This window comes from Pseudorca crassidens, chromosome 16 (assembly GCF_039906515.1).
Source record: "Pseudorca crassidens isolate mPseCra1 chromosome 16, mPseCra1.hap1, whole genome shotgun sequence".
Classification (NCBI taxonomy): Eukaryota; Metazoa; Chordata; class Mammalia; order Artiodactyla; family Delphinidae; genus Pseudorca; species Pseudorca crassidens.
Window position 1 is genome coordinate 46,602,024 of NC_090311.1, and position 20,477 is coordinate 46,622,500.

Below are 20,477 nucleotides of genomic sequence, written 5' to 3' on the forward strand. Positions count from 1 at the left end.
ACAGACTGGTGAGTCTTCAGAAGTCAGGGTGTAACAGAGGCGGTCCCAGACACTTCCAGAGCAGAGGTCTCCCCAGATTCCCATTACGCCTGGAGACACAGCCATGCAGAATCAGCCCCCAAGCCCCTGCCTGGGCCTGTGCCTCTGAACCTCCAGAGGAACACCGGTCACTGAGGGGACAGCTGTGGGACAGGGCACCAAACGAAGCAGGGCCAGGTATTCACCTTTGACTGTGACCTGGGAGGGTCTCAGCGACGGCAGGCTGTAGAGAAAGGGCTGTGGGTGACCGGGCACGCTCACAGGTGTGGAGGCGTCCTTTCCAGGGGAAGCCTTCCCTGCAGTGGTCCTGGCCGGGTGGGGTTTAGTAAAGAGCTGCAGAGGCAAGGAGACAGACACGCACCGCACGGGTCATTAGGACAGATGGACAGAAGGGGAGTTGTCCTCAGGCAAGTCGCAGCTGCTCCTCTGCCCTGGGAGCTGCCTGGGCTGAGGTGAGCTGAAACAAAACCATCTGGTTCGACCTTCGGATGTTGCCGGTGAAAGGCCTGGGGCTCTACTTTCTCAAGGTCAGGGCGCAGGGCTGGCAGAGAGCCCTCCTGGTTGCCAAATCTGTCTTCTTCTCCAAGCTGGAGCCCCTGATCCCCGGGAGAGCTGCCTCTCATGTCATAGGGTCAGAATGATCCCCTTTCCTCCGTAGATCACGTCTGTCTTCATTTGCTTGAGCTTTTTCTCATATTTTCCCCTTCTCCTTACACACTCTCTGCAGGCCCACCCATCTGGGCATCAACACAGAATCCTTTAATAGCATCCTCTCAACTATTCCAAAGAGCACAGGCAAACCCCATTAGCAGCCTTTCTTATTTTCATTTTTCTTAGATCTCTGCTGTCAAATTGTCCCTAATGCCAAACTCGACAAAGCATGAAGTGCTGCTGGGCCAGAGAGTGCAGCTGAGGCCAGCTCCAGCTCTCCACCCTCCCCTCCCAGACTGGGCTTGCGCCGGGCTGCTCTCTCCAGCCATCCAGCACATTCCTCTGCTCCCAGATGGAAACATCCATGGGGCGCCATGATATGGGGGGAGCTGGCCTCGGCTGGGTGCACAGGCAGAGGTGGGGCTCAGCAGGCAGCCCGGGGGTCTCGGAGCAGCCTTGGTTCAGTTGTAACCCTAGATCAGATGCTAGACTGTCTAGAAAAGCTGGGTGGGTGACCAATACAAACAGAAATCAGAAGGATGATTTTTAAATGAGCATTAAAGAATGTTCTCCTTTCACAGCAGAATCACGAAAGCACCACAGGCTGGGTCCCTGTAACAGTTTTTGCAGGCACAGCCCCTTGATAGAACAGTGCGTGGTCCTGAAGCATTTCAATCTTGTCTTCAGGCTGGGACCACTTGAGGAATTCTAATTCTAATTCTGATGATTTGTTAGAAATATTTTTGACAAGCTCATATAATATCTTATTAAGCAAAACCAGAATTTAAATTGTGTGATTTCCATGACCCCACTGATGTGAAAATATTTTTGCTTGTGGACTGCTACTTTGAATTACTTGTTTTATCTGTATTATAATATTTTTAAAATTAAAAAAATGAAACTATTTGGCTACCCAACCTTCATTCCTGCAATTCTCTCCTTTCTACAAAGCCTTCCTTGGCCAAACCCGCATTTGGATGTGCGGTCTGTTCTCCAAGTCACCCTCAGGCCCTTCCACGTTTCCCTTACCTAGGAGCTGAGCAAACCTGGGCATGTCACAATAAGGCCAGACAGAAGAGATGTTATTAGATGAGCCCGTCCAAGCCTCATGGTTCCATGTGGGGAAAGCTGATGCCCAGGATGGTTCTGGAGTTGACTGGGTCTACGCACTCATTTCCTAGTGTGGTTCCTGACTGCCCAGGCTGGGACCCCACAGTCCGTGGGGCTGTGCTTCTGAACCCAGATGGCTGTGCTCAGGGATAAAACATCACTACACCAAATGGGAGTGTGAAGTTGAAGAGGGCTGAGATCAGTTAAATAAGCATCAGGATGTCATTGTAAAGGCACAGCCTCACATCACTACGGGACCATCCTGATGCGGATGGAGGTGATGGAGCCAAAGGCCCATGTAAGGCCCCTACCATTTCACCAGGGGCCCTGGGGCAGAATTTGGATGCTCTCACAATGGGGCCAATATGGCATAGGCTTTGGAGCCAGACAGATGGGGTGAGATCTCGCCACTGTCACCTGCTAATGGTACAACTGTAGGCAAGTTATTTATTTAGCCTCTCTGAGCCTCAGTTTCCTGATCTGTACAATCCCCATACCCAGAGCTTATGAGAGGATTCAGTGAGGTATCACAAGAATAACTAATATTTGTTGAAGGCTTATCGTGTTTCAGGCACTTTCAAGCACTTGGTATCTTAACTCGTTGGATCTTCACAACAACCCTACAGGGTAGATACACATATAAAGAATTATATCTTGTGTGTTTATCATAGAGTCTATCACATGGTCACAGATGGATGTTGCCTTCATCATTATCATTAACGATATCATCACCTCCATCGACATCAGATGGTAATGGAGGGTTGAGCCGTGACATCAAAGGCGCAGGGAGATGACTGAGGACCATTTTGCCTCTCCAGTCCTTGCTTACTCCTCACTCTCCCTCCCATCCAAGCTCATCCTGCACACACTCCTTTAAGAAAGCAAGACGAAGGCCACGGCACGCTGTACCTGTCTGGGCACTTGTCCAAAGTTGCTGACGAACCCCAGGATGGTGCTTCTGATCAGGGGGTCACTGACGCTGCTGAGGTCCATTTTGTCGCCGTAGAAGTAGGGGTGGAAGATATTAACAGCCTCCACTGCGGCTGACCCTTGCTGCTTGTACCCAAAGATGAGGTCTATCCAGTGGTGCAGGTTGGCACTGACAAAGTCACTTTCCAAAGCCTGGAACCAAAACCCAAAGAGCATGAAAAACACAGGTGTCTCATGGACTCATGGGCCCTCTGCCCAGATCAGGACGGGTCATGTGGTTCAGGACGCCAGATCAGCACAGGAAAGATGAGGGATGCCTCCCTGGGTTGGATGAGCACTAAGCAGCAGACATGCAGTCCATCTGAGGACCACCTGATTCCTGCCTCCAGCTAGTGTGGCACAACAGGTCTGACTAGCCTGTCCAGTCCATAAAATAACCTTGAGCAAGAAGAAATGTGGGGGCTTCCCTGGTGGTGCAGTGGTTGAGAGTCCGCCTGCCGATGCAGGGGACACGGGTTCGTGCCCCGGTCCGGGAAGATCCTACATGCCGCGGAGCGGCTGGGCCCGTGAGCCATGGCCGCTGAGCCTGCGCGTCCGGAGCCTGTGCTCCGCAATGGGAGAGGCCACAACAGTGAGAGGCCCGCGTACCGCAAAAAAAAAGAAGGAATGTGGGCCTGTGTTTTGATGTCCCAGTTCACCTGAGAGATGGCACATGTTTCTGCTGAGTAGAGCCCAGCTCCAAAGCTTGGTCCCCAGAACCCAAAGATGTTCATTTGGAATTGTCTGGGCTCCCCTTATCGATCCTTTGGGAGGACATGCACACTTACACTTGGGCTTGGGAAAATCAGGTCACCTGGGCCAGGTTAATTTTCTGAGGCACATGGCCAAAGTGGTTTTGAGAAGGCCACACATGGGTAATGCCGCAGGAGGTGAGATGACTGCCGTTACCGAATTCCCAGAGGCAAGGATAAACCAGGGAAGAACTTTCTCCTCGCCAAGGGAGAAGGACAGAGGAAAAGACACAGCTTTGTTGTTACTAGTCAGGCCTGCTGCCAATAAAATTTGCCCTAAATGTACAGTTTAATGTGTCCTAAAAAATGCATGTTAGTCATGTAACCAACACCATAATCAAGATATAGAATATTTACGTCAACTCAAAAAGTTCTCTTCTGCTCCTTTTTGCTCATCTCCTACCCAGACTAACCCCTGACCTGCTTTCTGCTTCCACAGTTTACCTTTTCAAACAAGTCACAAAAATAGAATCCCACAGTATATGGAGCTTTGGGTTGGGGCTACTTTTGCTCAGGACAATGCTTTCGAGATTCATCCTGTTGGTTCATGTACCCATAATCTGTTCCTTTTTGTTGCTAAGTAATATTCCATTGTATGGATGTATCACCTGTTTAGCCATTTACCAGTGATAGACATTTGGGTTGTCTTTTCTTTTTGACTAGTATAAATAAAACTGATGAATATTTATGTACACATCTTTCTGTGGACAAGTTTCCGTTTCTCTTGGGTAAACACCTACGAGTGGAATTGCTGGGCAATACGGCAAAAGCATCTTCAACTTCATAAGAAATGACCAAGCTCTTTTCCAAAGTGGCTATACCATTTTTTCCCCACCAGCTATGCATGATGAATTCTGCTTGCTCCACATTCTTGCGTAACTCTTGGTTTTAGCAGTACTTTAAATTTTAGCCATTCTTGTGCATGTGTAGTAGCACCTCGTGGTTTTAGTGTATGTTTCCCTGATGACTAATGATGTTGACATTGAACAGGCTGTCATGTGTTTATGCTAACGCAGGTATTTGATCCAGGATACGTGACCCCAAATGGCCTCTGGCCTCTACCCACATCAGCCTTTCTGCATTATAAGTCAAGGCCTCCCCAGTCCTGGCAAATCTTTTGGCCAGTGGGAGCCCCTTGGAGCCTCCAGCCCCCTGACCTATACTGGGCAACATGGCCCAGGGCTTGGCCCTGTGCGTAGAGTTGGCTAAGGGCACTGACTTGCCCTCCATCCAACAAGAATCTGAATTTGCTTCCCCCATGAGTCCCACAACAATTGGCACAAGGGCAAAGCCTAATGGAGCTCTTAAAAGAGCCCAGAACCCAAGCCTTCTCCTGCCAATCCGGGGCACGGGACCCAGCTGCTTCTCTGGGCCCTCCAGATATAAGAGCCTCAGAAGTGCTTATCACAGCCATCCACTCGGGCAGAAAGTCTCCATGAACACTGAGGGCACCCTGAGGTCCTCATTCAGGATACCAGGGACTCTGCCATGACCCCACTCAACTCACTTGTCTATGCAGGCTGATGAATTTCCGTGGGTCCCCATCAGCCCAGGGAGGGAGTTGCACGTCCCCCAGTGCTGTGCCGTCCTGCATGCAGCCTGAATGGGGCGAGAAAGAGCAAGGCTTTGGATAAATGGGAGCCCAAACTGGGCTAGGAACCAAGGAGTGTAAATACTGAGCTGTCTAGTACTACGATTCTTGCATAGACCACACTGCTTCCTGCCTCCTCTGTGGGGAGTGACCCCACCCTTTCTGCCTGGAATATTCCTACTGGGGTTCTAAGCCTTCCACCCCTTCAGGCTTCCATAAGACCCTACTTGCTTCCAGGTAGTGCCCGCGCATAAAATGATTATTGTGTCATCATCGTCTGTGCGTCTTCCTCCCCTCTGCTCTAGGCCTTTTCATCCAGGTGCTTTTTATACGGTGCTAAATAAGGAGGTAATAGCAGTAGCAATGAACGCTATCGTATTTTGAGCACCTACCGCTATGCTAGGGCACTATGCTAGGTGCTTGGCACGCATTGTCTTATTGACTCTTCATTCAACTCTATAATTTATGCATTTTCTCTCCACTTTAAAGTTAAGATAGGAGGTTTTCGGAGGGACCTTCCCCAGACACCAAGAAGAGGAGCCTGGCTTCAAGCCCGAGTCTCTCTCCTCCCCATTAGCCACACAACCTTGAGCAAGTTGCTTAACCTCCTGGGGAGTCACTTTCCTACCCATTACCTCCCAGGCTGGTACAAGGATTAGAAGAGAAAATACACATAACATGCTTAGAATAGTTCCACGCATATGATGGTTGCTCAGTAAACACAAGCTATAGCCTTGCTGAAACCCTCCAGAGCCCTCATGGTGCAACTGGGGTGAAAACGTCCTCTCTCTCTGGCCTGCAGGACTGGCCTGGCCTGGCCCTTCTCATCATTCAGTCTCAGCTCACCTGTCACCTCCTCAGGCAGCTCCTTCCTGGGTACCACAGTAACACAGGGTCTCTAAGTCACCTCAAACCATTTTCCTACCTTCTTTCCTTATAGGACTTCTCAGCATTGAAGAGTATTTAGCTTATTTCTTTGTCTATGCTTTCTATCTCCTACCCCTGTCCCCACAAAGAATATAAACACCTTCAGGGCAATCCGCCCCAGGACACCCACTAAATCCTCAGTGTCTAAAACGTGCCTGAATGCAGTATGTGCTTAATAGCCACTTGGTTTCCTGACTTCCCTGAGGACACATGGTCCCTGTTGTGCAGGTCATTTCTGCTGCTGAGCACCTCCCTTTCGGCAGAGAGCCAGCCTCCACCTCCAAGGAGGGCTGGTGCCTCCCACCAGCGGCCCCCTCACCTCAGGTCGGCTGGGACCCCTCCTCTCAGCTTCCACCATCCCTGATTTACTCCTTTCATGGATCTCATCACATCTTGTGGGAACTACCCTTTACATTTGTCAGGTTCTCATCCCTGATGCACGTGAAGCATCTGAGAATCTGAACACTGCCGAGGCCACCCAGTTCCACGGGCTCAGACTCGACAGGCCTGGGCCTGGGCATGTTCTGAATGCTCCACTGGTATTCAGTCTGCAGACCACTGCACAAGAGGTGGGTGCTCGAGTCAAGGGCTGGGTCTCCTCCCTTGTGCTCCCCTGGGCCCGCACCTGGTCTGGCTCAAGGTGCAGGCCCACATGTGCTGTTTGGAGGAAGAAGGAGGGCCCTGAGGAAGGGGAGCTCTGGGGCACCAGGTGTCTGCTGGCACTGGTTCACAAGTGCCCTCCTCAGGGTGGGTGAGTCCATCCCGCACCTCTGGGTGGGGAGGGCCACACCCTGCTGGGGGTTCTGACCACACACCCCCTCCACAAGCCACCCTGATGTTTACAATGGAGGCTCCCAAGGTACATGTAGTCACCAGGGGACCTGCCCACTGGGGCTTCCTGAAATTTTTGTCCCTCCTCTAAAGCAACAGGTAAAAAAGCATGGCTTATCCTGGAGTGGGGCCTGGAGGGCAGGAAAGAGAAGGAACCACCAAGGGTGCCCATACCACTGCCCATGGACACCCTAGCAGTCTGTGCTGGGAGGTGCAGGATCTCTGGGTCCTGTTCACAGGGCCCAGGCTAACCCATTTGTGGGACTTTGTGGAGAAAAATGGGGCAGAGAGGGGCTGGGGCTCGCCTGAGGTACACAGCAGGGAAGGGCCAGGCGTGACTATCAGCAAGGGCTCCTGCCCCCTGCTCGCTGCCTCACTGCAGACTGAGGCCTGGGGACTCTCGGCAGGAGGTCGTGGGTAGGACCATGGCTTGGTGGTCCTGCAGCCCTGGGGCTGTGTCCTTCCTCAGCTCCCACCTCCTTGTGAGGTGCCGCCACCCAGTGGAGGCCTCACGGCAATCTGCCCATCATATCGGTCTGGCGAGGGCCTGTGTGTTTAGCTGCTCGGCAAAGACACTGATCTCATGACCCACGAGCTGCCCGGCCCCTGCAGCCTCTCCCCGGCTCTACTCACCAAACTCCACGGCGTTGCAGTTGGTCAGAAACTCGGGCAGGTAGAAGAACTCCGGGGTCAGCTCCCTGACGTCACTCATGTTCTCTCTGGAGGCTGACTCCCATGCTTTCTTCATGCTGTGGAACATTCTATCCGCCACATCAAAGCTTCCACCCTAAGCAGAAAAGGGGCGACACGATCAGCCGCATGTGGTGAGAACTCGGGGTGCACAGGCGTCACTAGGGTGGGCCCCCTTCGTCCACTCTGTCCCCGAGGCACGGGTTTCGCCGTTAGAACCTTTCGATCACCCCCACACACACGTGCGTGAGTCAGTCCATGCATGCGTGTGATGGTTTCTTCAGGCATCTATTCCCTCAACCACTCTCTGGAACCCTACAACAGGAGCTTCCATGGAGGGTGCGTGATCCACTGTGATAAAGGGAGCAATGTCTTCCCAGCTTGAAAACTGGAGTTCAGATCAGAGACAGGAAACCACAGTCATGCATCTGATCATCTCCCATATTTGCCGAGGGTCAGCTCTGAATCAGGCATAAAGACAGGATACAAAGGACCAGCTACAGGACGAGGAGTCGGTCAGGCATCCTGCGTGTGAGCCTAGTGACAGAGAAAACGTCAATGTTCTGAGCAGAGGGAAAGACCTTGCGAGGAAAGCAGGTCAGGCCAGGGCCCTGGTGGCACGGAACATAGCAGCCTTGACAAGCGAGAACAGGTCTGAGGATGGAGAACTGCAGGCATATGGTGCTGCCTGCAGCTCCCAGCAAGGCCAGCCTTGTTTCCAAGGCCCATTTCCACAGGTGGCTCGATGCAGTCCCGAGCTTGGCAACGGGGATTGGACCAATTTAGACTTAAGGCAAATTCTTTCTTTGGATTCTCTGCTCCTCTCATCTGAATTGTCAAATCTCTTCAGTTGACGCTACCCTTATTCATCAGGTGATCTTGAGGGTTGGGAGGAGGCAGAGAGGTGCCCGTTGGAGAACTGAAGACGCTATAGGCAGAGGAACTTCAGAAAAGAGTTTCTGAAACTGGGATACGGGTCTGTCTGCTTAGGTTTAGGGACGCCCAAGGGACACCTCTTCCCTGGAATTCAACAGTTCACTTGTCCCCATAGAAACCGGGCCTTTTTTGTACAGCCAGAACTTGCCTTCTTTCTGCCACCCTCTGCAGAATGCACATGTGGCCCCAAGAACAAAGGCGGAGAACCCAGAATGCCAGCACCCTCCTCGGCCCCACCAGCTCCCTTCAATCTTCACGGGCCCGAGATTTCCCATCGGCAGCAGCGGACGAAGGGTAAAGAATACGCGAGCACTTCACACACGCAGAGATACTCTCTCTTTGTCCTCACAGAAGGTGCATCAGGAAGGAATTGGTATTTCCATTTTGCAGGCCAGAAAACTGAGGCTTCTCAAAGTTTATTAATTTTTCCAAAAGAAATGGATGGAAGACCTGGGGTCAAAACCCATGGATGCAACTCCAAAGGGCATGCTTTGCCCTCATGCCGGTTACCGGGGGGAATCCCGGACCTGGGGCATATGATCTATTATGTGTGGCCAAGGGGACTCAGCTCTTTCTGAGAAGGAAGAACCTGCCACACACCTGAGGGAGGCCACATCAGGGCATCCTGGCAGGCTGGTCAATTTTCTGGGTCAGATGTGAGGATCCAGTGAAACCCATGAGTCATTCTCTGCACAGGGTCAGGGACACCAAGAACCCCAGTAACCCCTGGGTTTGCAACCAAACACAGTTCTTGCTCAGCTTAAAGATGTGGCTTTTCTCCAAGATGGCTTTGCTCTTGGTTAAAACTAGGGGATGACGCCCACCATCAGATTCAAATTGAAAGGGAAACAAAATGAGGGGGAGTGATTCTAAATAAATCTGCCCCTAACGAGTCGCTCATTGAAATGTCTTAGGAGCTTCGCATATTTAATCTGCAGCCGACGCCTTAACGTCTGCGGGAGATTGATGCCTTCTCGTCGTCCTGCTTTCCCTTTGCAGCTTTTATGAGTGCTGATGGTAATCTCCTGAGAAACAATATGATTTGGTAATAAAAAGATTACCTGTATTAAATAAAAATAATATATACATAGGAAATATTGTTAGTGCTACAAATCTGGTTAAAGATATTACCACAAAGAAAAATGTTATTTTTTTCACAGCTGTCTAATACATTTTAGCAAAAGTAATATCTTTAAAACTTAAGCCTGTATTATTTATAAAGGAAGCAATAACTGATTTTCCTATTTCCTATATTAATAAATGTATTTGCATACATTTGTTTCAAAATTAATGGGTTTGCTCACTTCTGCAATACAAAAGAAATGCCAAATTCCCTGGAAGGAAAAGTGGAGCTGCTTTGTAACTCGTCATTGTAAGTCTGTGGGCTGACGCAAACTCTGGTGGCTCCCAGCGAGAAATCCCACCAGGACCTGATTCTCAGGAAAGGAAGGAAGGAGGAAAAGAAGAGATGATAGAAGAAAGAAAGGGAGAGAAGGAGTGAGGCAGAGAAGCACAATCAGGGTTTGCAGAGTTATCTCCATAAGGAAAGTCTGAAACAAAATAAAGCAACAACAAAACTAGGTCTAGAGGTTGGATGGAAACGAAGTGACCAGAGAGAATTACTGGGCCAAGATCTGCTCCTAAATCGATTCCGCCGATACTCGTGAATATCAAGAATAATGAATCCTACATGTATCCAAACAGACCGAAAAAAGTAATAGCAAGGCCACTATTATCAACAAAGGAGCTACCTCTTACTGGCAGAAGACTTTTCCCAGGTGACATTAAAGCCAAAAGACAAGGCGGCTAAGTCTGGAGTTTTCTGAAGCAAAAGGTAACAGTCTTCAGATTTTAGGCACAGCTGACATCACTCGTATGTAAAGACACCAGAAAGATATTCTGAATATTGAAGGGCTCATAAATAATACAATCCTAGATATCTTTCCTCAAAATCCTTTAAGAGGTGCTCAATTTTACTAAGAGGTGAATCAAAATTAAAAGCAAAATAATGAGGGAAGAAGTGGCCAACAAGGACTGTTGCTGAAGATTGACTGGAGTTAAAATCAGAGTAAAGTTCATGGATTAGGGTGCATTGATTAAAACTGGTAACACCTTGACAGGAGTTTCTATATCTAAGGTGTTATTCCTTTTGCACAAGGACACAGAGTCTATGTGCACCTGTGTCCCTGGACAGGCATTTCGGTGGTAACACTCTTAAACCCCTCTCCAACAGGGTAGGGAAACTACGTTGAAAAAAAATTCAGTTCTTGACCCACACCCACGGGAAGTCCAGTAACTGCATGTGCTCCAGGACACTTAACACAGATGTTTTGATAACATGTGCTGGAAAGTCTATTCCTCCTTCAGTGGGACTGACCCAAATCAACACACCACCACACCTAAATAACGCGACTGGTTTTATGAGCAGCCTGATGACCCCTTCTCATATCCTTTCCAGTAATTTAAAAGTATCCCACGTAAATAATTCACTTACAGGACCCTGTCAGTACATCAGTTGACCTAAGCGGCTGTCGCTTGTCCATCAAAGAGGCAGCGTGCAGGGCGAGCAGAGAGCATCGTAGCTTTAAAACCAGAGGACTTGGGAGGGCATTTCAGCGCCACTTGCAGCGTGGACTCCGGGAAGTCTCTTAGTCCCTTTAATGTCCCATGCCCTCCTCTGCAAACTTTGGATAACAATGTAATGTGTGTGAGTGTGCGCGCATGTGAGAGAGTGTGGGTGAGCGTGCGTGTGTGTGATGTCTCAGCTGGAGCCAGGCACACGGGAAGAGGTACTGAATGAGCCCAGCTGCTGCCTCCCTCCCCCTCGCAGACCAGGACCTCGGGAGCGACCCTAGGCTTGGGCCCTGATCTCAGCGTGCATGGGGAAGGTAACTATGGGCTCAAAAGAAGAAAAAGAAGGATGTGGAAGTTATTAGAAGTAGAAGGGAGGTACGAGGGGAAGTGAGGAGGGGCAGGGTCCTGGGATGGGGCAGGAGGGAAGTAGCGTGTGGGTGGTCAGGGCAGTTTTTTTTTTTTAACATCTTTATTGGAGTATAATTGCTTTACAATGGTGTGTTAGTTTCTGCTTTATAACAAAGTGAATCAGTTATACATATACATATGTTCCCATATCCCCTCTCTCTTGCGTCTCCCTCCCTCCCACCCTCCCTATCCCACCCCTCTAGGTGGTCACAAAGCACCGAGCTGATCTCCCTGTGCTCTGCGGCTGCTTCCCACTGCTTCCCACTTTTACGTTTGGTAGTGTATATATGTCCATGCCACTCTCTCACTTTTTCCCAGCTTACCCTTCCCCCTCCCCATATCCTCAACTCCATGCTCTAGTAGGTCTGTGTCTTTATTCCCATCTTACCCCTAGGTTCTTCAGGGCAGTTTTGAGGCAACACCACCACCAAGGAAGTAAAGGGGCCAGTGCGGGCTTCCTCGGGCTTGGGCGTCCCCCTCAGCGAGCTGCCGGTCCGACGTGGATTTGGGAAGCTGATGCACAGTTCAGCTGCCTTGTCTGTCTTGCTCTCTCTCCACTGAGGGCGGGCTGACCCCAAGCAGCCGTTAGCTTTCCTTCCTGTAGGATGTGGCCTTTTGAAGAAGGCACTGCCTATGCTGAAGGGAGGAGTGTGCACACCTACGGAGCGCACGGCAACAGCAAATAGTTCTCATGCTGGAGCTCAGCCCCAAGTCTCACTTAGCCCTCATCACCCACTGAGTCAGGGGTCAAAGGAGGAGGAACGGAGGCTCGGGTACTCAACACCACCAGTGAGAAAGTTCTAGCGCCAGGACTTTGTGCCCGGTCTGCCAACTCTGTCATGTGCCTTTTCGAACACTCCCCCCCTTGAGTCAGTGTAATAACAGTTACACCTTTATTATGGACACAACTCCACGCGGGGCTGGAACCCACGGAGCCCCTAAGTGGATGGCCTGTGGTGGGCCAAGTGCTGCCCACGGCCCTTGCTTCTCTCTGCAGTTGGCATATATGTCTTACACAAAACCAGCTGTCTCACCTCAAGTGGCGCAGAAAACCCTTCCCCACTGCTGGTAACAGCTGACTTCACACGGGCTGTGACTTAACACAGCACTTGATTTCAGTTTCTTATTCAAAACAGCAGCAGCGGAACTGTGCCCTCGCTGGGGCGCTGGCTGCCTTGCTCTGCCCCGCCTAGGCTGGGTCCCAGCTCAGGCCTGAGAGCAACTGGTGCTCTTGCCAGGGTGGAAACAGGGGCCTGGGCTGTGGCCCCAGCCTGGTTTGGCCTGCGGTTGCTCAACTGACTGAAGGCTCACAGACACTGGCTCCCAGTAGGCGAGATTCCTGAGAATCACAGTATCCTGGGAGGCAAGCCCCCAGCTCGGCAGACAGTGGTCTCACACCTCAAGGGATGGGGATAACAGAGCACATAACCGACCCGTGCCCGGGTCACACTGCCGGCATGTCCACCTGCTCAGGTCACACTGTCTGTATACCACACTTTCTGGACTGTAAGAGGCTATCATTGTAATAACAGATTTGAGGCAGAAAAACAAACACAGCAACAGTAGAGGTAGACATCAATTCTAAGACCAGCCTTATTAGATTTAAACGTGAAAAGAATAAAGGAAACCTTATACCTAGGAATTAGAATATGTCACACTGCAATTCTTAGGCTGTCCACGCCCCTCTGCACCGTGCCCTGTGGACAGGCCACGGCCCAAAGAAGGCTGTACCCGCGTTCAGACCACACGGGGTGAACTCACAGGCACCATCTCTCCACACCAAGGCCATCCCAGCTGAGCCATGGAGTGAGCATGTCACTCTGCATTAGTCACGTAATAGCCAAGAGGCAGAGTTTGTTTAATGCAGAACGGAAGAGCACGCACTTCCTTATGCTGACTCTTATAGGTACACCAGCTCTGCAAATACTGGACATTCGCACGTCCCTGCTCTCAGATAAGTGAGAAAGGCCTCGCTGCCTGGCTTCTGCACCTCTCCACCTTTCCTATTCTTCTCCACTCCATGATCCAGGCTGGGGTTGGGGGCCGGAAGTCTTGGGTTGCTGAGAATGTAGTGAGGCTCCTTTCCTTGTCACCACACAGGGTGTGAAGCAAAGGTCTCCTGAGAAGAAATGAGTCTGCCTCCGAGGAGGCAGAGTGGGATGGAGGGAAAAGCCTGACTCCAGGAAGATGCCAGAATGTTCCTAAGGAGGTCTGCACAGGCCCCAGGACTCCCAAAGGGGAGGCAAGCACATTCCTCCCAGATGTAACTGTTGTACACATTCCCCTGAGACTAAAATTCATCTTTTATGCTAAGGGAAAAGCGGAAGACGGCTGGTTCTTCTGCTCGTCCCAAAGGCTTGGACCAGTTGTGACCCACTAGAAGAGGCAGCTAAGAGTAGGAAGGCAACACCAATTCAGAAGCACCGTGGAGATTTCAACTCGGACGAGCCAATGTGCCACTGATAGATTTGAACCCAGAAAAACCAGGAGTCGCATCAGACTTCAGCAAGGGAGTCAAAAGAACTCAAGCTAATATGACTGCATTTGTGACACATAAAAGAAGATAAAAGTGCCTTTGACCATCTCACACTGGTTTAAACTATCTCAAACCAGTTTGGGCTGGTCACCATTGGACCAACCTGGCTAAGAAAAGCTCCGACCCCTTGTGACTAGCTTCAAAGTGGCCTTACCCCGACAGGTTTGCAGCACACCTGTCTCATCCGGCTCATGCCATTTGGAATGCTCTGAGGCGGTCCCGACTGTCTTGAATTACTTTAAACCAAAGAGGAGCAGCTTGCACCAGTCCAAGCCTGCTCAGAAGAGATCTGGCTGATGGCGGGAGGAAGGAGGGAAGAACAATGACTGATCACCTTCACAGCATCAGCCCTGAGCTAGGGGCTTTACCACATTTCCTCCTTTAATTTCAACGGCCCGGTGAGATGTGTGTAATTAACCCTCATTTCCAGAGTACAGTAACGTGCAGAACATTTTGTCTATTAAGTGGTAGAGCTGGGATGGAAATCTCACAGTTTGCGGTTTCTATTTCAGTCTGCCTCCTCGTTTGTAACAGAGAGGACCCTTAGTAACAGGTAGGGATGGGGCTATAATTCGTGAGACTGAAGGGGCAAGGGAAGACTTTTCAAGCGCCCAGAACTCCCTGGATGGGAAGCCGTCACGGGAGGCGTCACCATCATGGTCAGCGGGATTGCCACTCCTTGTGGACTGATGCGGAACAGCTGGACGGGATTCCTGGCATGGGGCACAGCTCAGGGGCCGTTTGTTCTCCAAACCAAACTCACTTAAAATGCTTGTTGCCTGAGAAAGGCTCCGGGGAAGCACACTTGTTATTTTTGAGTGGATTTCCAGGGACAGGGGTTATAGAATGTCTAGATGATCCATGCCTTCAAGGAGAGAGAGGACTGCGCCAAGAATCAGAAAACGGGAGGGATCTTGCTCCTAACTGGAGACAGCACCTTGACCCTGCCTACCCGTTCCTGCCCAGGGCTCAGGAGATGGCTTCAGTGCTGACCCAGAATGGCCTTTGGTGTTGGGGTCAAGGTCATCTGAGTGACCATAAGGAGCGACCTTGCTGGTGAAGTCAGACCAAAACACACAATTCCTGGGACACTCACGTTCTTCCTTTGGTGATGCTTGGCTGTCAGGGTGAGTCCCTGCAAGTTGAGCAGCCTGTTAGCCCACTGTGGTCATGCCTTCCTCTCCGCAGGAACCTTGCAAGGCCTCAATCAAGACAGGCCCTAACCTTGGGCCCCGTGCTGTGCTCGCTTTGGAGTTGGCTGAGCCAGCTGTCTGCAGCTGGGCTACCCAACGGCTCTCCCTAGTCAGAACCTGTGCCCCTGAATAACCCTGAAGCAAGATTACAGTGATACAGTCAGGGGAGAAGAGAGAAAACAACTTATCAGCCGCCCAGGAGGGACTCTGTCCCAGCAACCCCATGTGCCTTGGACACTGCCATCCACTGAGGGTCAGACTCGCCTACTTTCACCTTGTATTGGGCTGCCAGACGGAACACAGGATGCCCAGGTAAATCTGAATTTCAGAGAAACAACAAATAACTTTTTAGTATAAATCACTGTTTATCTGAAATTCAGATTTACCTGGGCCTGTATTTTTCTTTGTGGAATCTGGCGACCCTAAGCTGGCATGATGGTCAGTTAGTTCATGGGGAGGCAAATTGGTGAGTTTCTTTCTCTAGTGTAGCTGTTCACTTCAGTATTAAAGTATTTTGTTTGTACTTTTAAGCCTTCAGGCTTGTACTTAGCATAGCTTTATGCATGCTGATGTCACAAGTGATATTCTTTTCATTCTTCCTTCGTGTTTATTTTTCTAGGCTTTGACCACCTACCTTCAAGGAAGTCATCAAGCTTCCTGTTTTTCCTTTTCCACTAAAACCTATTTATGTTAAGTATTTTTTTCCTCATATCTCATTCCTTAGTTTTTAGAGCCTTTTTGCAAGACTGCTGGGCAGACATGCAGGTATATCTGTGAAGAGCAGCTTGCCTCAGCTGGATGGCCCGGAATCCTGGAGCCACAGGGTCAAGTGGGAATCGCTGGCTCAAGACTGGATTTCTAGCCGGGGGCGGGGGCCCTGCCTCGTCCAAGCCTAGCTCTTAATCTTTGGGAGATAGCTTTGTGTGTGTGTGTGTGTGTGTGTGTGTGTGTGTGTGTGTGTGTGTGTGTGTGTGTGTGTGTGTGTGTGGTGTGTGTGTGTGTGTAGGGGAGCAGGGAAGCTCACCTGCAGAGAGCAGAAGGCCTGGGTGAAGGGAGGCATCCGGACCAGGTAGGAGGCAACAATGATGGCCGAGGAGTAGTGAGTGCAGTAGTGGCACTGGACGGTCATGTCTCCTGCAATGAAAAGGACATGCCTGGGGTGGCGTCCCCACCCGTGGGGCAGGCGGGAGACACGTAGGCTATCTCGAGAACAGCCAACATGAGCCCTGCTTAAGAGAGCTCCCGCAGGCACTGGAGCCTAAGTGTTCTGCCCACAAAACTCAGTATAATTTGGCCAACAGCCAAATTTTCACCAGGGGTGAAAAGCACATTCAAGACCCTCAGTTGCACTGGCCAGGCCCCCAGGGGTCTGCCCTCAGGAAGGTGGCAGAGCCAGGCCATGAGGAGGCTGTGCTGAGGACCCACGGAGAGGCAGAGCTCTGCTCTTCTGACTCAGGGCACCTAGAGAGCCCTCAGGTGCCCACAGTCCCCTCAGCAGCACTCTCTCCTGGCCTCTTTTAGAATAAAAGTCCCCGTGTGAGGAAGGGGGGCTTGTTAATGCAGGGACACCCGCGGATGAGTGAGAACTCAGGTATCCTCATTCTCAGAGGGGCCTGGATGGCAGAGGCATAAACGTCCCCGTTTTGCTCCATCCAGGGTATGACGGAGCTGGCATGCTGAGGCAGAGACAGTGCCCTGGCCGGGCCATTCCAGCAGAGAATAATCGCCTTGCTGCTGTTCGCGGACCTTGTGCGTGCTGTGTGTCTCCCGTCACACCCTCCCTGAGTCCACACAGCCACCCTACGAGTCAGAGCTATTCGTTATCCCCGTTTCACCAGTGAAGAAGCCAGAGCGAGTCAGAGACTCGCCTCCATCGCCAGCGAGTGGCAGAGCTGGCTGGCGGCATGGGCTCCTCCACACGTCGGCTCTGCCACCTCGCCGCAGTGCCGCACCCAGCCCTCAGCCCTCCCGGTGCTGTGGGAGTTCTCTAAATCAGAGGTGTTTGGGAGGTTGCTGGATGTACTTGTGCAAGGGCCCAAAGTCAACGTGTGACTCCAATGCACACCCAGGTTAGTATGGGAGAGAATGGTACCAAAGTGGGCTCTGCCTGGGACACAGCTGGGGAGAGCGGATGCTCCTCTGGCCTGCCTCTCTGGGAAGGATCCAGCAGTGCCTGGTGGAGCCAGAGGAACAGCACCTGGGGGCAGGTGGGGGGGACTGAGATGGGTCATATAGGTTGAACTTTAGCCTCAGGAGGAGATAAGCAGGGCAAGGAGGGCCTGCCCACCCCTCCCATCTCCTCCCATCTCCCCCAACAAGTCTGAGTGCCAGCCCTGCACACAGTGGGGACCCTGGGCAGAGGCCAGGGGCCTCCAGGGTGGTGTGGGATGCAGAGGAGCTCCTCGGCCTGCTGAGAACCTGCTCACCAAAGGCAGGGCCTCGGGGCCGAGTGAGGCTTCCGAAATGTGCCGCCTTTGGTTCTTGAGGTAAGCTTACATGGTTCGTGGCTGGATGTTCCTTATTGTAGTAGTGCTATGTTTATTTCAGAGTGTTTGAGAAAACCAATACAGCGGACATCAAATATATGATAGAAAATTTTCTCTTTAAAATACATCCATTGAAGTTTAAGAAGGGAATAGACCTAAAGAAAAACAGTAAGGCACTAAGAGGACAGCTGGCATGTGAAGGTGGCAAAAAACTGTAAAGGGGATGTGCAGATGAACAGCACTTGGGAGCTGGGTTCTAGAGCCAGACGAATGCAGGATCTGCCATTTGGAGGCTATCACCTTGAGTGAGCTGCTTAAACTGAGTTCCAATTTCCTTCTCTTTAAAAAGGACCATTGTGTGTATGAACGCAGGCTGGCCTGCACCTAGCATACAGAAGTGCTGAACGGATGTCACTTCCTTGCCTTTGCCTGCCTCTGGGAATGGAGGTGTTAGCTCTTAGCACCATAGTCCTCAGTCCTGATTTCATGTTGGAATCACTCAGGCTGCACCCCACCGTGACTTATTCAAATCAGAATTTCTAGAGGTGAGGCCTAGACATCAGTATTTTTAACAAGCTCCCCAGGTAATTCTCACATGCAGCCAGGGTGCAGACCACTGAATTCGAGGGCTCTCTATCCAAATGTAATTGTCTGTAGGCTAGATGACACCCAAATCGTTATAAACTCTCACTGCAAGGCATTCAGATGAAGAGCATTGCAGAAAAAAATCAAGCTGGGATCTACCCACCTTCAGTCTTCTCAACTTCTTTAAACCTCTGGATGAATTTCAGCTTCCTTTCCTTGGTCTGAGCCCCCATGGGCTTCGAAAGATCCCGAAAAGTCTTGGGATTCATCAAGTTCAATGTCTAGAAGGCAGATGTGCAACTGGAGTTAACTCCCCTGGACCCTCTTGTGCCCCAGCGAGACTGCCGGAGCCACGCTCTTTAGTTTTATGGTTCTCTTTATTGGTTCATTGCCGTTTGGTCTGACCCCCTCCTCTGGTGATTAGCAGGCCTGGTAGGGTTTTATGGCCCCACAACCAGTGATCCACAAAGACTTAATAAGGGAGAGATAGAAAATGAGAGGAGGGGAAGATTGAGTTCACACTGAACTGTTCCAAGTTGACCCAAATCAGAACATAGCCACCAGTTACCCAGGAGACTTTCAAAAGAATTCCTGTTGTCAATGGACACTTGGCTCCTGCCCTGACAGAGCAGTTTGCTTCCATAGTTCAGGGTTCTTGCTTAGAATCACACTGATTTTCTAGGAATTTAGAAGTCACCCGTTTGCGGAGGAAATGAGAGCAAGGGCCTCGTGTTTCTGAAGGTGCACTCCCTTCCGGGTGATGAAAGCAGTAATGGCGACCCTCCCCCTACCCTTGGAATACACAACGGTGGAACCCTGAAGAGTTTTCAGGGCTGGGTGTCCTTGGGGTTTGCATGTCCTTTATAGAAGGAGGTGTTTCATTACACCCCTCCTCCTTTCCCCTAGCAGTGAATCACCACAGTGCTCCTGGGGAGGCAGGGTCTGCCACCATCCCTCACCTGTCACAGCCAGGTGCGGGTGGCAGTGAAGCAGGCGCTCCCGAGACCCCCGTGAGTCATGGCGCTGTGGAGACCCCACACAGCTACAGCTGACTTTGCCAGGGCAGAATGGGGCTTCATAGTTGCCAGATCTCTGGATTCGCCAAAAGATATTGGAAAACCAGCTTTTTAGGAGAAATCTCCCAAATTTTGAACACTGTTAAGTAATCAAAATTTTAATACAGGGTATGGGTTAAATAAAAGGGGCTGGCGACCCCCCACTTAGCAACATGTGAGTTGAAGCTGGGGTTGGCAAGTTTCGGTTTTGAAATACCTGGGCCTCAGACGATCACTAGTGCAATAAGAAGCAACGTGTGGCTGGTGAGAAAAGGTTTGCTGTGTTAAGTCTCTTACGTGTGGATGGGAGCTCACAAAAAACTGAAGTCCCTTTTCCAAATTCTGGGGGTCAGCCATCTAAACAGCTCGAGGCAGGACTGGCTAGGCTGATCTGCACCAGGACCCAGACACCTTCTGCCCTGTACATACACAGCCCAACACGCCTCCTGATGTCCAGATCCTAGGTGGTCAGGACACTGCTCCACAGCCTGCTCGTCCCCCACTGACGTCACCTCGGTCCAGCTGTGTCAGCTTTCCCGCTCCTCCCTCCCCTGCCTGCTGAGGTCCTGGGACAGAGGTCAGAACAGCAGATGATCTGGTGTTGCCACTGACCTCCCTTATGGCTACATGTCCCGGTCTAGATGTGGGGTGATGTCCACATACCATCATCTCAGTTACTGAAGTCAGGTTACGGGGGAGGAGTTTGTTCTTGCTGGGTCTGTGTATCTGTCTCTCTCTTGCTCTCTCCTCTTCTCTCTCACCCTCCCTCCCTCCCTCTCTCTCTCTCTTGCTCTCTCCTCTTCTCTCTCACCCTCCCTCCCTCCCTCTCTCTCTTGCTCTCTCCTCTTCTCTCTCACCCTCCCTCCCTCTCTCTTGCTCTCTCCTCTTCTCTCTCACCCTCCCTCCCTCTCTCTCTCTCTTGCTCTCTCCTCTTCTCTCTCACCCTCCCTCCCTCTCTCTCTCTCTTGCTCTCTCCTCTTCTCTCTCACCCTCCCTCCCTCCCTCTCTCTCTTGCTCTCTCCTCTTCTCTCTCACCCTCCCTCCCTCTCTCTCTCTTGCTCTCTCCTCTTCTCTCTCACCCTCCCTCCCTCTCTCTCTCTCTTGCTCTCTCCTCTTCTCTCTCACCCTCCCTCCCTCTCTCTCT

At 51.1% G+C, this 20,477-nt stretch overlaps 1 protein-coding gene across 2 annotated transcripts in view; it reads right to left on the reverse strand.

The window, feature by feature from the left end:
* WDFY4 (WDFY family member 4) overlaps positions 1-20,477 on the reverse strand; it is a 280,347-nt gene that overhangs the window by 16,044 nt on the left and 243,826 nt on the right. For both annotated transcript variants that reach the window (XM_067710249.1, XM_067710248.1), the window contains 6 exons: positions 18,442-18,559; positions 16,232-16,341; positions 7,504-7,657; positions 5,029-5,120; positions 2,710-2,922; positions 225-372 (listed from right to left, as the gene is read on the reverse strand). In XM_067710249.1, the coding sequence (XP_067566350.1) occupies positions 225-372; positions 2,710-2,922; positions 5,029-5,120; positions 7,504-7,657; positions 16,232-16,341; positions 18,442-18,559 (835 nt within the window). The remainder of the gene's footprint in view (positions 1-224; positions 373-2,709; positions 2,923-5,028; positions 5,121-7,503; positions 7,658-16,231; positions 16,342-18,441; positions 18,560-20,477) is intronic.